This window comes from Nomascus leucogenys, chromosome 17 (assembly GCF_006542625.1).
Source record: "Nomascus leucogenys isolate Asia chromosome 17, Asia_NLE_v1, whole genome shotgun sequence".
In the NCBI taxonomy this organism is placed as follows: domain Eukaryota; kingdom Metazoa; phylum Chordata; class Mammalia; order Primates; family Hylobatidae; genus Nomascus; species Nomascus leucogenys.
Window position 1 is genome coordinate 45884131 of NC_044397.1, and position 16480 is coordinate 45900610.

Below are 16480 nucleotides of genomic sequence, written 5' to 3' on the forward strand. Positions count from 1 at the left end.
AGTTGAGGCAGGAGGATCACCTGAGGTCAGGAGTTCGAGACCAGCCTGGCCAACATGGTGAAATCCCATCTCTACTAAAAATGCAAAAATTAGCCAGGCGTGGTGGTGCATGCCTGTAATCCCAGCTATTTGGGAGGCTGAGGCAAGAGAATCACTTGAACCCGGGAGGCAGAAGTGACAGTGAGCCAAGATTACACCACTGCACTCCAGCCTGGGTAACAGTGAGACTCTGTCTCAAAATAAATAAATAAATAAAAACAAAAAATAACTAAAAGAGTAAAATTGGATTGGTTTTTGCACAAAGGATAAATGCTCGTGGGGATGGTGACCCCATTCTCCATGATGTGATTATTACGCATTGCATGCTTGTATGAAAACATCCCATGTACCCTATATATACACCTAATATGTACCCACAATAATTAGAATAAAAATTAAAAAAAACTCATGCTGCAAGTCTTTACAAAAGATTATTTTATTAATTCAATTTTTGCATAAAAGACTGTTAAAAGAACTTGCTAACTTGAAAACAATTTTGAGTATTTATGATCTTTCCAACTTGAAAACACCTGAACCTTAAAGAACAGATTGTGTAAAGCAGCGAGGGCCACAGGAGTGAAAGAAGATGGAGACCCGCCATCTGGTCGTGATATGAGAGGCCCGGACAGTGACCTCCTGAACAAAAAGAAATTATCCTCTTTAGTCCAAAGTGTGTTTGTGAGACTAATGACTCCATGCCCTCACATGGCCACTCCTCTTACAGCAGACAGCTTCATTCCGCTCCAGCCCAGGTACTGCGGTCTGTGGTAATGTACATGGGAATGGGATGAGATCTAGTACAGTTTTAGATCCGATGCAATTTTGGGAAGGGTTGGTAATAAACCAAAACTCAACCTATGCAGTATTTAAAAAATAATTGAGAGTTGTGACAGCTTCGATTCTTTTCAGGAGGTGCTGTCTTAAGATAGAAGAAAGGGATCAAGCTCTTATTTTAGAAGGCGCAGACATGGTCAGCTCAGGGTAGTGCAATTCAATGCTAAGTGGCTGCTCCATGAAATCCAAGGGCCCGGTAAGGGGAAGAGGCCCAGGGATTTCTTCCCTGTCTGACACTCTCGGGACTAGCATTCTGGCAGGTCTTACAAGTTATAATACAAAACTATCAGTTAAATTCTAATCACGACTGTGTAGTTCCTCCCCAAAATAATTTTCCTCTTAGAAGTAAAATCAGGAAAGGGGCTGAGTTCTGAAAAGAAATATCGGGGCTGTGGCACAGGCCCTCCGAGTGTGGACGCTGTCCCCCGTGTCCCCATGTTTACTGCCTTATCGTCTCCTTCGTATGAAAGTATAATTTTTGTAATTCGTCCTTGGAGAATCACAGTGGTGTTCAAGAACCTTTTGAGGCCATCCAAGTTTTTGTCCTTCAGTACCTTGAAATCAGATAATCTCAACATCCAGAAATAGCCTTTGATTTGTTCTTTCTCTGATGTCTTGTGTCCTTGGGATCAAAGCCTCTTTCATTGGCACCAAATAATGCCCAGTGAGGAGTTCTGGCCATATAATCCTTTGCGCTGAACGTTTTTGATCCACCACTATCTTCATATTCCTGGATGAGTTCCTGGAAGCGGTTATAATCGATCCACGTCCACCATTCACCACCAATTTTAAACTGGAAAGAAAAAAATGTGTCAAGTCAGAAGTAAAATCATCCCTAGAAAAAAAAAATGAATGTTTTTAAAAATCATGAACAAGTCTGATCTTTTCTCCCTATCACGTCAAAAAAACAAAAACAAAAACAAACACAAAAAACCTCTTCCATGTTCCAGACATGACTTCCTATCACAGGAGAGCTTCCTTTCCCTTGGGCCTGCAATTTTGCAGTGAAGTTTATCTCAAGCAGTCCCGCTGACACAGGGTTAAATGTTTCCGTGTTACCATGTGACTAATTCAAACTCATTCTAATTCCTGCTGTTGCCGCTTTTGATCGGTTACAAATTTTCAAGGCTGTGTTAACAGCACCTCGTGGAATCTTTTTTAGACTCAACTTGGCTTGAGTTATTAGTGAAGGTTTCATCAATAACTTCTAATTCAAACATGCTAACTAAATGACTCAAACTTGCTTTTCTGGCCTAACATGGATACAGTATCTCATTAGTGGAAAGCCTGAAGAATTTCAATTCAGTAAGAGGGGATAATCCAATTTGTACTCTCTTAAGAAAATTGCTTCTCAAAAGTCACGGTGGAATAATGACCTGGAATGAAGAAAACAGAAAGAAAGTTGAAGAGGCTCAGAAGGAAATATTAATTGAACTGTGAAGGCTTTTAATTCAAAGCATTTGTTTGGCATTCATTTGTGTAAATTAACAAATACGCTGATACCTGACTCATAAATAGACAAGTACTTGTCATGCCACTGTCTTTTTTTTTTTTGAGACAGAGTCTCACTCTGTCACCCAGGCTGGAGTGTAGTGGCCTGATCTCGGCTCGCTGCAAGCTCTGCCTCCTGCGTTCACGCCATTCTCCTGCCTCAGCCTCCCGAGTAGCTGGGACTACTGGCTCCCACCAGCACACCTGGCTAATTTTTTGTATTTTTAGTAGAGACGGGGTTTCACCGTGTTAGCCAGGATGGTCTCGATCCCCTAACCTCGTGTTCCACCGGCCTCGGCCTCCCAAAGTGCTGGGATTAGAGGCGTGAGCCACCACGCCCAGCCCATGCCACTGTCTTTTAAAAAACTTCGACTAATGGCCGGGCACGGTGGCTCATGCCTGTCATCCCAGCACTTTCAAAGGCCAAGGCCGGTGGATCACCTGAGGTCAGGAGTTCCAGACTAGCCTGGCCAACATGGTAAAACCCCATCTCTACTAAAAATACAAAAATTAGCTGGACGTGGTGGCGTGTGCGTGTAATCCCAGCTACTTGGGAGGCTAAGGCAGGAGAATCGCTTGAACCTGGGAGGTGGAAGTTGCAGTGAGCCAAGACCGTGCCACTGCACTCTAGCCTCAGTGACAAGAGTGAAACTCCATCTCAAAAATAAAAATAAGAAAACTCCGACTAACTAAATAACTAAGGAACAATTTCCTGTTCTAGCCACAGGAAAAAAAAAGAAAATACATAGGTTCCTGAATTTAGAATATTAAAATATGTTGAATTTAAATGACATCTGATTTTTTACCCACTAGCTAAGAGCTTTCTAGGGGGAAAATGCTGAATACGTGGAAAAGTTTAATTACTCTATGAATTAGAAGAAGTTTTCTTGTAATAAAACCATTCTTGGAAATGGTGCCTCAAGGGCCCTGTGAACTCTACAACCCAAGATGTAAAATTTATATCTCATCATCATTTTCTCTCCCAAGACAGACTGTCCCTGAAGTGTTGTCTACTGTTGTGGAAGCAATCACTGTCATTCCCAGGCACTGAGCCTCAAAATTGCAGAGTCAAAGGTGACCTTTTCCCTGGCCCCTCACACCTCCATCGATTCTCCCTGGGCAGCACTTCTGCCGCCAGTGGCGTGACTTGGTCACGCAGGCCCTTCCTCTGGGCCGCAGCCACTGTCTTCCAGCCGATTGACCTTCTGATTCCAGCTGTGGCTTCTCTCAACTTCCCACAGACAGCCTGAGACTGTGCCGACAGCAGAATTGATTCCTACGATCCTGAATGTAAAGTCTGAGTATCAAATCTGCATCTCTTGGTGAGCTGTGGTCCTCTCACGTGACGCCCAAGCTGTTCCCTCTAACTCACATGTCCTTCATCCTTTGCTCTGGGAAGTCTTCCTAAATCCTGTTAGTTCGGTTGCAGTGAGAGAGTTCCCGTGTTAGACAGTTTCTGTCAGTTTTCTGGCCACAGGACCTCACTGTCCTGAACTTCCACAGACACTATAATGGCCCCTGCAATTTCCTCCTGCATTCCACCCCACCAAGCCTGATGGCTCTGTGAATATATGAACTTAACAACATATGCCGTCACCCAGGACATGTGAGGGCCCAGCCTTTCTTCCTCACCCTTTTTTTTTTTTTTTTTTTTTTTTTTTGAGACAGAGTCTCACTCTGTCGCCCAGGCTGGAGTGCAGTGTCGCAATCTCAGCTCATTGCAAGCTCCGCCTCCCGGGTTCTTGCCATTCTCCTGCCTCAGCCTCCTGAGTGGCTGGAACTACAGGCGCCCACCACCACACCCGGCTACTTTTTTTTTGTATTTTTAGTAGAGACAGGGTTTCACCATGTTAGCCAGGATGGTCTCGATCTCCTGACCTCGTGATCTGCCCATCTCGGCCTCCCAAAGTGCTGGGATTACAGGCATGAGCCACCGCACCCGGCCCTTCCTCACTCTTAACAAAGCTAGAAGACGATACAAAGAATCAAAATTCCACCCATTCTACTGACATCTTGAGACATGATGGGATTTTGCTGCTACTGGCTCCATAGACTAGAAGGGACTGCTTCACTGTGTATTCATGACAGAGGCATGACACTCACCCTTGACCGAGCCTGGGGTGACTGACATGACATTAACATGTAATTCAACATGTATGGCAGTCAAATGAGGCTGAAAATGATGATCTATCCATCAACATGGGCCAACCAGGCCAACTATGGACTTGGCCCAGTTACATACATTTAGAAAATAATTATAATACAGCATAGAGTGTATAGTGAGTGAGGTTATGTACAAGGCACTTGGGGAGTACAGGGACAGGTGTGATAAATCACACAAGCTTGGCCCCATAGAGGAGTCTTTTTGGGGATCCCAGTGTTGCTTGCTGAAAGACAGAGATGACCATACTCTCTTCTTTCCTATTTGTGTCCCTTTGGTGTTTTGATTTCTAGGTCTGAAGTCTGACCCCTCTGGTTCATAATCCTGACGCTCCTTCACCCTCAAACTCTAACATGATCATTTGCCATGGGTGTTCTAAGAGAGAGTAAAGGATTAGTTTGAGCAATACAATGGACTTAATTTTTTTTTTTTTTTTTTTTTTTACCATACCTACAGTCAAAAATATACTTTATATCTCAATCTAGTACACGCAAATAAACACACACGAGCTGGGAATACAGCTTTCACAAAACGGCAGGCAATGCATTTCATAAGAGAACTGCTGGCTGCAACTCACAAAACCAACTTCCTCACTTCTAATGCAGTTTAAAAACTTCTGCACTAAAAGATCTGGTTTCCTTTGACTCTAAAACTCTACTCTGGTTTAAAAATTTCAGTTGCACAGGTAGGACAACTGTAAGCTAAAATCTGACAACTGACTGCTCTGATTCCCAAAGTCTAAAAAAACTAACTGAAGACCAAGTAAATGCAGGACAAAGTGGGAGTATTAGCTCAGGCTGCCATAACAAAATGCCATAGTATGGGGGACTGAAACAACAGAAAATTCTTTTCTCACAGTTCTGGAGGCTGGAATTCCAAGGTTCTGGCTCAGTTTCTGGTGAGGGCTCTCTTCCTGTCTTGCAGGCAGCTGCCTTCTTGCTCTGTCCCACATGGCCTTTTCTTGGTACATGTACATGGAAAGTGAGTGAGCAAGTGACTTGGGCCCTCTCATGTCTCTTCTTCTTTTTTTTTTTTTTTTTTTTTTTTTTAAGAGATAGGTTCTCACTCTGTCACCCAGGCTGGAGTGCAGTGGTGCAATTATTGCACACTGCAGCCTCAATCTTGTGGGCTCAAGCCATCCTCCCACCTCAGCCTCCTGCGTAGCTGAGACTACAGGTACATGTCACCATGCCTAATTTTTAAATTTTCTGTAGAGAAAGGGTCTAGCTATTTTGCCCAGGCTGCTCTTGAACTCCTGGCCTCAAGTGATCCTCCCACCTTGATCTCCCAAAATGCTAGGATCATAGGCATGAGCCACCACACCCAGCCCTGATGTCTCTTCTTATAAAGACACTGATCCTATCAGATCAGGGCTTACCCTTATAACCTCATTTAATCCCAGTTGCTTCCTTTGAAACCCCATCTCCAAATATAGCCACACTGGGAGTTAGGACCTCAACCTATGAATTTGGGAGGGGAGGAGGGCCACAAACATTCAGTCCTTAAGAGTAAGTTATTCTGAAATGAACAGAGCCACTAGACCCAAAAGACAAAACTGAACCACATGTGCCGCCTCTCAGGGCAATCTGAGACGAATCATACTGAATAATCACAGCTCAGAAAAAATCAAAGTGTTCTATGTAAAAGGCAGAAGCTGAAAGAGGAAAATTTGGTATGACTGACACACAAACAGCGCTGACAGACAGCTGCATAAAGAGAGGCATGAAACCCCAAATCGTAAAATCTGAGGTAAAGTATCCTGAGACACAAGGTCACCCTGCTAAAAGAATCCCTCGAATCCAACAGTAAGGGAAGAACGGAATCTATGCAGAATTACAAATAAACTCAAAAGGTCATAGATGATCTTAAAAACACACAAGCGCAATAAGGTACAGCCTGACTTAATAAAGCCAGGCTGCTAAGGGTCTGTGGCCTTGCTGGCTAGATAAGGCCATGCAGGCTCCCACTCTCTGCAAGAATCAAACTGCTGTACAAAGGGCCTTGTTCTCCTTATGTTCTCATCTTTCACACAGGGAGAATTTCACTAAACAATAATAATGGCATAGGTTCTCTGTTAGTGTAAATGTTTAAAAAGATTCTATTAAAGATGGTAGATTAAACGCATGCATTTACTATTACTTCCTCTTGAAACCCCACTAAAATGACAGTAAGAACATTTTAAAAAGATATATAACATAAAAATAAAGCTATCAGGAGAGGAGAAAACAGTATTGGACTTTTAGCAGCTGAAAAGATGATGGGTGAGCAAACTGGTTTAGCAGACCCAAGAGAGCTGAATCCTAAGCTAGCAAATAGAGAAATCCAAGATTCAGCCCAAATTATCCTTAAAGGCTCAGAAACTGGCTGCACCAGTTCCCCCCTACAGGAAGCATGGATTGAGGAGGTACCAAACCCACTCCCCACCAAAAACCCAAAGGCAGGTTTATATTCTGTTTAAGACATGATTAGAATCTCAAGTTCCTGAGCCCCCTGCATATATTCACAGCTGAGCACCTGCCCACTCCATGCCCTGACAGATGCTTGGAGGTTTCTTCTCAGAAGACAATTCAGAAAGGATCTATGGTCTGTGGGACAGCAGGTATAGCTGAGAGCAGGGCTGCCATAATAAAACTATTTCCTTTCCTGTTTCTGGACCACCAGGGACCACTGCAAGCTGCAGAAAATGAGAAGACCCTACCGACCAGCCCAAGAAGACAGATGACAAGATACTGAGGTTGGGATTCCCTGAGGAAATGATCCGGCAGATCACTCCAAGATAGAGTCAAGCCCATACCATTAGGGTGCTCTTTATTTTTTATTATTATTTTTATTTATTTATTTTTGAGACGGAGTCATGCTCTGTTACCCAGGCTGGAGTGCAGTGACACAATCTCGGCTTCACTGCAACCTCCACCTCTCAGGTGCAAGCGATTCTCCTGCCTCAGCCTCCTGAGTAGCTGGGACTACAGGTGTGCACCACCATGCCCAGCTAATTTTTGTATTTTTTGAAGAGATGGGGTTGCACCATGTTGGCCAGGCTGGTCTTTAGTCTCCCACTCTCAAATACAAGCATATAACCAATGACCATCAGCCACCTCAGAAAAACTTCTAACATGATAGAGGGATAAAAATAAACAAAAAGAGGCCGGGAGCAGTGGTAGGGCACGGACACTCTGTCACCCAGGCTGGAGTGCAATGGCATGATCTCAGCTCACTGCAACCTCTACATCCCGTGTACAAGAGATTCTCCTGCCTCAGCCTCCAGGGTAGCTGGGACTACAGGCACACGCCACCACGCCCGGCTAATTTTTTGTATTTTTAGTAGAGATGGGGTTTCACCATGTTAGCCAGGCTGGTCTTGAACTCCTGACCTCAGGTGATTGGCCCGCCTTGGCCTTCCAAAGTGCTGGGATAACAGGCATGAGCCACTGCACCTGGCAAAAAAGATTTTTTTTTTAAATATTAAAGAACTAGTCCATAAGACCCAATTTAAAACTTTTCTTTTTAGTAGTTCTAGACAGAAAGGAGAAAAAAAATAGAAGAGAGGATATATTCATTGAAATAATTCTGGAAATGTTAAGAAGTGAAGGACATGAGTTTCCACATTAAAGGTGTCTACAATGGATAAAACCAGACACACCGTCTGAGGCACATTACAGTGAAATTTCAAAACAATGGAGACAAAGAGAAAATCTAATGAGAAAAACATGGTCATACACAGAGGATTAAGAATCTGAATGCCTTTTGAGTTCTCAATTACTGCAAGGAAAGCTGAAAGACAGTAGGTCCAACCTCAAAGGGGGAATAGTTTCCAGCCAAGAATTCTATATCCAAATCAAATGTGTAGGGAGAATGAAAACACGTTTAGACATTAAAGGTCTCAAAAAGTTGTACTTTTTACATGCCAGTTTCTTAGGAATCTCCTAGAAGTTGCGTTTCCTGTGAATGAAGGAGCAACTTTAGGAAACACGGGATCCCAGAGACATTTCACTCAAGACAGAGCTGGTGATCCCAGGATAACAGCTGTGAACTAGGTGGTAGAGTGAACTGTCCAAGGTAGGTGGGTAAGTAAGTGTCCTGCAGAGACTTCTTCAAAAAGATGAACGTGATAGCAAATCCAATGCATCTGAAAGTCTGAGAGGCAATATATTTGAGATGGCAGAGAGTTTGAGAGTTGTTAGCAAAAGAACACAGAAATCTAGATGAAGAAAATAATAAAAGTTAACCAAAGGTGGCACTGCAAACAAATAGCAATTGCAGGAGATGGCATGGCTTGGCCGTGAACAGTGTTCACATGGTTATAATAATGCAAAAAAAAAATCATCTAAATAAAAATCTGGTATGTGTATGTTAGGAGGGTGGGGGAATGGGAAAGGATGTTCCTGGAGAAGGTAGAAGCAAGCTCGAGCCTCATCTTCCATGGTACACAGTAAAGAGATAATAAGCAGCCAGGCATGGTGGCTCACAGCTGTAATCCCAGCACTTTGGGAGGCTGACGTGGGTGGATCATTTGAGGTCAGGAGTTCAAGACCAGCCTGGCCAACAAGGTGAAACCCTGCCTCTACTAAAAATACAAAAACCAGCAGCCTCCTGTAGTCCCAGCTACTCGGGAGGCTGAAGCAGGAGAATTGGTTGAACCCGGGAGGTAGAGGTTGCAGTGAGCCGAGATCGCGCCACTGCACTCCAGCCTGGGGGACAGAGCGAGACTCCGCCTCAAAAAAAAAAAAAAAAGATAATAAGCAAAATGGCGGGTTGGGTGTGCAGGGGCGAGCAGCAATATAAGTATGCTATTTAGAGAAACAGAAATAAATACCAAATGAATCACCTAGAAAATCTGAAAGTGGTTGTTGCTTGAAGGGGGAAATGGAGGTGTGTTTTTGTTTGAGGAGGGTACAAAGAACTACTGTTTTTTGTTTTTGTTTTGTTTTTTAATAAACTTGGACTTTTTAACTGTCCACGTAGAATTTTGACAAAACTAAAAATAAGGTTTAAAATAGTGGTGACTGTATCCATCCAAGAAAGGAAAAAGCACATCAACAACCTCAGCCAAAAAAATGTAGGGCAGAGGAAAGGAGAGGACTGGCAGGCAAACAGTAGTGACAAATCCTTGTGAAGTGTCCTGCTGGGTACTAGGTGCTATGTTTGGTTCTCTATCTTGTGTAATCTACATAATAAACATGTTGTAGTCACATTCCTATCTTTAGAACGAGAGCAAAAGTCCAAAAAAAGCTAAGTGATAGATGTGCTTAGGCCATATCCTCAGGAAGTAGAAGGGCCAAGATTCAAATTGGAGGGTGTTAAAGAGACCATGGCCATTACATGATCCCATGCTACTGGTAGCTTTCAAACTGGAAAATGACAGAACTAATAGTCATGTCTTTCAAATATTTCTCAAGGAAACTGCAAAGAGAGGGTTCTGTTCTGTTCTGTTCTGTTGTTTTGTTTTGTTTTGTTTTTAGAGACAGGGTCTTCCTCTGTCACCCAGACTGGAGTGCAGTGGTGCAATCAGAGCTCACTGCAGCCTCAACTTCTTCAGCTCAAGGATCCTCCCTCCTCAGTCTCTGGAAGAGCTGGGACTACAGTGCATGCCACCATATACAGCTAATGTTTTAATGTTTTGTAGAGAGACAGTCTTGCTATGCAGCCCAGAATGGTCTTAAATTCCAGGGCTCAAGCAATTCTCCCATTTCAGCCTCTTAAAATGCTGGGAATACAGGTGTGAGCCACCTCACCTGGCCAGAGCATTGTTTTTTTTCTGTTTTATTTTGTTTTACCCCTGGACTTATTTGTGTGCAACATCCCTAAGTTAACTCCCTTTGTTTAACTTATCTAAAACTTACAGAAAACGGTGTATATTCCAATTTTTTTTTTTTTTTTTTTTTGAGATGGAGTCTCACTCTCAGGCTAGAGTGCAATGGCACAATCTCAGCTCACTGAAACCTCTGCCTCCCAGGTTCAAGAAATTCTCCTGTCTCAGCCTCCTGAGTAGCTGGGATTACAGGCATGCCCCACCATGCCCAGCTAATTTTTGCATTTTTAGTAGAGATGGGGTTTCACCACGTTGGCCTGGCTGGTCTCGAACTCCTGACCTCAGGTGATCCGCCTGCCTCGGCCTCCCAAAGTGCTAGGATTATAGGCGTGAGCCACCGCACCCGGCCTATTATTCCAAATTCTTAAGGTACGTCAACTTCTCTCGGCATTCAGTCTAAACAATGAGTGCACTGAAAAGCCTACTGTCTGTTAATTATTTCTCTACTCAAGTACAGCACAAGAGGCCTTAGGCAAACAAGGGGAGCCGAAAGCTTTTTATGAAGACCTCTAAAGTCAGTGTGCTCTGCCTTTGATTTGTTTGATTTTATTTACAAGCTCCCATCCCTTCTCAGAAAATAATAACCAAACAAATAAAACTGCCACAGTGAAGTATATTCTCCTCCCATTACATGAACTAGTTCCTAACAGTTACAGGCAAGAGGTTGCCGATGAAGAACTGACTTCCCATCAGTTTCCCTTGTAACTTCTCCATAGACTCATCTATACGGGAGATCCAGTCACCTCAAACTCAAAATGTCACAAAGAAAAAATTTGTATCATTCGGCTGGCCCCCAGCCACTGTCTCAAACCAGGTTCTGCTGAAAGTTGTTTCGGCTTTTGTTATAAATACTGCAGAGTCACTGAAAAAGTTCTAATCATACAAAGGTCTCATAGTTCTACACATTCAAGAGTTGAAATAAGAAGAAAATCTTATATATGAGCTGAAAAGAGAGTACCCCACAAGCTATTTATTAGCATCAACATTGGAGGTGGTTTGTATGACTATTCCTCCACATAACACTATACCATTCTTTATTTAAAAAGCAAATGGTCAGAATCTTTAGGAAAAAGCCTTTATTAAGAAACTGCTTGATATGGTTGGCTGTGTCTCCACCCAAATCTCATCTTGAATTATAGTTCCCACAATTCCCATGTGTTGTGGGAGGGTCCAGGTGGGAGGTAATTGAATCATGGGGGTGGGCCTTTCCTGTGCTATTCTCGAGATAGTGAATAAATCTCATGAGATCTGATGGTTTTATGAAGGGGAGTTTCCCTGAACAAGTTCTCTTCTCTTGTCTGCCTCCATATGAGATGCCTTTCACCTTCCGCCATGATTGTGATGCCACCCCAGCCATGTGAACTGAGTCCATTAAACCTCTTTTTTCTTATAAATTACCCAATCTCGGGTATGTCTTTATCAGCACCATGAGAAAAGACTAATACACCGCTATAGGCAAGGCACAATTCTAGATGCTTTTTATACTTCACTTCATTTAGCCATCACAATCACCCCAGAAAACAGAGCTACTCCCATATTGCAGTTAAGAATGAGAAATGCTGAAACGAGGATTGGAAAACACATTCACCAGTGCAAAGTTCAGGGGCCCCCAAGACCACCTCCAGATTTAACAGTTCACTAGAAGGACCCACAGAACTCTCTGAAAGCTGTTATATTCATGTATGTTTTATTATAGCATAAGGACACACATTAACGCTAACCAAGGGAACAGGCACATGGGACCGAGTCTAGGAGAATTCCATGCTTGGAGCTTCCAGTTGTCCTATCGCAGAGGGGTTATAGACAGAGCTAACGTCTCCCAGCAGGGATGTGTGATGATATGCACAGAGTGCTGCCAACCTTGGAAATGCACCTGAGTCTTGGTATCCAAAGATTTTACTGCAGCTCAGTCACCTAGACACAGTTGACTGCTACATGTCTGACCTTAATTTCCAGCCCCTCCAGAGGTTGAGCCAATAACTGCATGGCCCAAAGCCCCAACCATATGAAATCATTTGGTTGGCAGAGAATATCTGGTGTGGGGGCCGGGCTTGGTGGGTCACGCCTGTAATCCCAGCACTTTGGGCAGCTGAGGTTGGAGGATCACCTGAGGTCAGGAGTGTGAGACCAGCCTGGCCAACATGGTGAAACCCTGCCTCTACTAAAAATACAAAAATTAGCCGGGTGTGGTGGTGCATGCCTGTAATCCCAGCTATGTAGGAGGCTGAGGCAGGAGAATCACTTGAACCTGGGAGGCGGAGGTTGCTGTGAGCAGAGATCATGCCACTGCATTCCAGCATGGACGACAGAGTGAGATGCCCATCTCAAAAAAAAAAAATAATAATAATAATAGAATATCTGGTGTGACCTAAGGCCTACAAATAAACAAAGGTACTCTTATCAGGCAGGACAGTCCAAGGGCTTAGAGGTCACCTCCTAGAAGCTGAGGGCAAAGGTCAGCCCTTTGGGTAAAATACATCTATCTGCATAATCAGCATTTCAAAGGCCATATATAATAGACAAAATGGAATAAAACAAAAATAAAAAAGAACACTAATGAAAACGAATCATTCATAGTATTTTCATTTCTACACTCAAGGGCTTTTATGTGATCTTAGTGTCAATTATTATTTTCTAAATGGGTCTTCCAAACATACAATCATACTTACAAGCCAAACAGCAGGGGAAGTACTGATGAAAGGAAAGAAGAGAGGCTACCAGACCTTCTCACAACTCAAAATTAATGTCAACTGCATGGGAGTAGAGGAAGTCCAGGGGTCGTCTGAGGGAGAAGTGATTTTGGAATACTGAGGGGTGATTTTTAGACTACAAAAAAAGAGTGTTACTGAAACCACCCAGTGAGTTCACCTTGCCCACTGCCTAGACAGAGCCAATTAATCAAGACAGAGGAATTGCAATGGAGAAAGAGTAATTCACACAGAGCCAGCTGTGTGGGAGACCGGAGTTTTATGATTACTCAAATCGGTGTCCCTGAGCATTCAGGGAGCAGAGTTTTTAAGGACAACTTGGTGGGTAGGGGGAAGCCAGTGAGCCAGGAGTGCTGATTGGTCAGAGATGACATCATTGGGAACTGAAGATGTCTTCTTGAGCTGAGTCAGTTCCTGGGTGGTGGCCACAAGATCAGATGAGCCAGTTTATCGAGCTGGGTGGTGCCAGCTGATCCATCAAGTGCAAGGTCTGCAAAATTTCTCAAGCACTGATCTTAGGGGCAGTTTACAGAGGGTCAGAATCTTGTAGCCTCCAGCTGCATGACTCCTAAACACTAATTTCTAATCATGTGGCTAATTTCTTAGTCCTACAAAGGACATCGGGTCCCTAGCAAGAAGGAGGTTTGTTTTAGGAAAGGGCTATTATCATCTTTGTTTTAAATTATAAACTATAAACTAAATTCCTCCCAAAGTGAGTTCAGTCTACACCCAAGAATGAAGAAGGACAGCTTGGAGGTTAGAAGCAAGATGGAGTCGGTTAGGTGAGATCTCTTTCATTGTCTCAGTCATAATTTTGCAACGGTGGTTTCATTACAGTGGTATCTTTCGAACTTCCCAGATTTACCAAAATTTGTTCTTGCCGGTTGTAGCTACAACTATGTAGTTTCTTCTTTGGGTAAGAAGAGGCAGAGATCACAAGGGCAGACTTGTGATTGCTTGCAATAGTGGAATGCTGAGAGCTGTTGCCATCTTCTGAGTTTACTGGTAATAAGTAGGATTCACATGGTAACAGTTGCCTGTGGAACCGTTTTCACAGACAAAACTATAACCATAAGATTACATTCTTGACATATCCAAGTGCAATTCTAAAAGTTTATCTGGAAAGTCATTTTCTGAAGTTTCAATCTTAATATCCAATTTTGTTGGAGTGGAGCTAAATCCTCTGTGCAGTGTTACCAAGCCAATTTCCTCTGATATTTCTCTAAAAGCAACTGCTGCTGGGAGCAATCAGGCCTCTGATGAGGGTGAGTTCCACATGTACCACAGTCACTAGGTTTTGCTAAGAGAACACTGTGCAAAACCTAAATGGAGATACACAAGTCCCTTCTTATTCCAAGATGGGAGGGTGTGGGGGAGGTGATAGTTCTTCTTCCCCTCCCTTTACAGACTACAAGTTTTATTATCTCCAAGAAGGAGGTCCCTGTGATCAGTGCCTAATTATCTACAGGGTCTTAATTATGGCCAGACTCTCAGAGCTAATGATCATGGAGATCAAGGAGACTGCTGTTGGCTGTGCTGGGACAGGGACTCTGTCTCCTGTTTCCAAAGGACATTTCACCTTCCCTACCTTGTCTGTACAATGTACTTGTTCAAAGTAGGCTTTGTATTTGGAAACACTTGGGATTGAATTCTAGTTGTGTCCTATTTGCCCTTGGACAAGACTTGTACCTTTTTTTTTTTTTTTTTTGAGACGGAGTCTTGCTCTGTCATGCAGGCTGGAGTACAGTGGTGCAATCTCGGCTCATTGCAACCTCTGCCTCCTGGGTTCAAGTGATTTTCCTGCCTCAGCCTCCCAAGTAGCTAGGATTACAGGCAATGCCACCATGCCCACCTAATTTTTATATTTTCAGTAAAGATGGGGTTTTGCCATGTTGGCCACGCTGGTCTTGAACCCCTGACCTCAGGTGATCCACCTGCCTCAGCCTCCCAAAGTGCTGGGATTACAGGCATGAGCCACTGCACCTGGCTAGACTTGTACTCTTTTAAGCCTCAGTTTCCTCCTTTGGAATATGAGAAAAAATAGTATCTATGATCCAACAGACTTTTGTAAGGATTAAATGAGTTATGGCATGTGTGGTGCTTACCATGCTAATCTTAATAAATGTTACTGGTTGCTGAATTTATCAGCAGACTCCAAAACTAAGGAATGACACCAGACATTTTCTTCATGGTGATGAAAGACACTAGAAGATAATGAAATAATTATGTTGGAAGGCAATAGAGGAATATCTTCAAAGTGCTAATAGGAAATACCTCGATTTAGAGTTTCTACTCTGATGATCTATTATTCAAGAAAGTGAAATAAAGATGTTTTGGGGAGAAAAAAGAAGACTAAGTTTACCACTGAGTTCAGTAAGAAGGAAACCGTGCCAGCAGGAACGGCTGGGAGTGCCAGAAACAAAGGTGAACTGAGAAAGTGGTCTGTACGAGGACACATCTAAACAAGTATCGGCTGGGCATGGTGGCTCACGCCTGTAATCCCAGCATGTTGGGAGGCCAAGGCAGGTGGATCACTTGAGGTCAGGAGTTCAAGACCGGCCTGATCAACATGGTGAAACCCCATCTCTACTAAAAATACAAAATTAGCCAGGTGTGGTGGTGTACACTGTAATCTCAGCTACTCGGGAGGCTGAGGCAGGAGAATCACTTGAACTTGGGAGGCGGAGGTTGCAGTGAACTGAGATCATGCCATTGCACTCCAGCCTGGGCAACCAGAGCAAAACTCCGTCTCAAAAATAAATAAATAAACAAACAAGTATCAACTTGTTTAAAAGGAAACTTGTAGGAAAAAGCACAGGAAAGTCCTTGTGTTGTGCTGAAGGAGAACAGCAAAGTTAATTTACTTCAGAATTCAACTAAGTATAAATTTTAAAAATATCCAGGTAGAGGATTCTGGGAAGATGCTGGAGTAGAAAGCACTAGGAATACTTTACTCCACCCAGACAAAAATTACACGGGCAGAATTTGTCTGATGTAACTATTTTGGAACTCTGGAGTCTCTTGAAGGCTTGTAACATTCAGGGGAAGGCTTGACAGTAAATTGCAGTTATTTTCAGTCAATCTCCGCTCTTAGTTCCAAAGCTGCTACCAGTCCCCAACGACTCAGCCCCATGGCAGGAAGCTGCGTACATGTTATGGGAGCAGCTTGCATGCAGCTTCTAAGAGCCAGGATAGGCAATAAAGAACACTGTCTTCAAAATGTTAAGGATCTGTGTTCTTGTCATGGAAGGGCAGAATAGAGGCAGCCAGTCAGGGTGCCAAGCCCCTCCCCGTCTAGCTTAAGTGACACCCTGGGGACTTCAAGGGCCAGTGCTTCCCCCATCCCTACTCTTTCACTTTTCTCTTTCCCCACTTTGGGAGATGTACATTAAAGACTAAGACATTAAAAAATAAACATATTTATAGGGAAATTATAGT

The 16480-nt window shown here is 43.3% G+C and overlaps 1 protein-coding gene across 1 annotated transcript in view; it reads right to left on the reverse strand.

Annotated features, from left to right (window-relative positions):
• Positions 1-457: 457 nt before the first annotated feature.
• LOC100607540 (S-adenosyl-L-methionine-dependent tRNA 4-demethylwyosine synthase TYW1) overlaps positions 458-16480 on the reverse strand; it is a 275604-nt gene continuing 259581 nt past the window's right edge. The window contains exon 16 of the mRNA XM_030795676.1: positions 458-1666. Within this exon, the coding sequence (XP_030651536.1) occupies positions 1445-1666 (222 nt within the window). The 3' untranslated portion in view covers positions 458-1444. The remainder of the gene's footprint in view (positions 1667-16480) is intronic.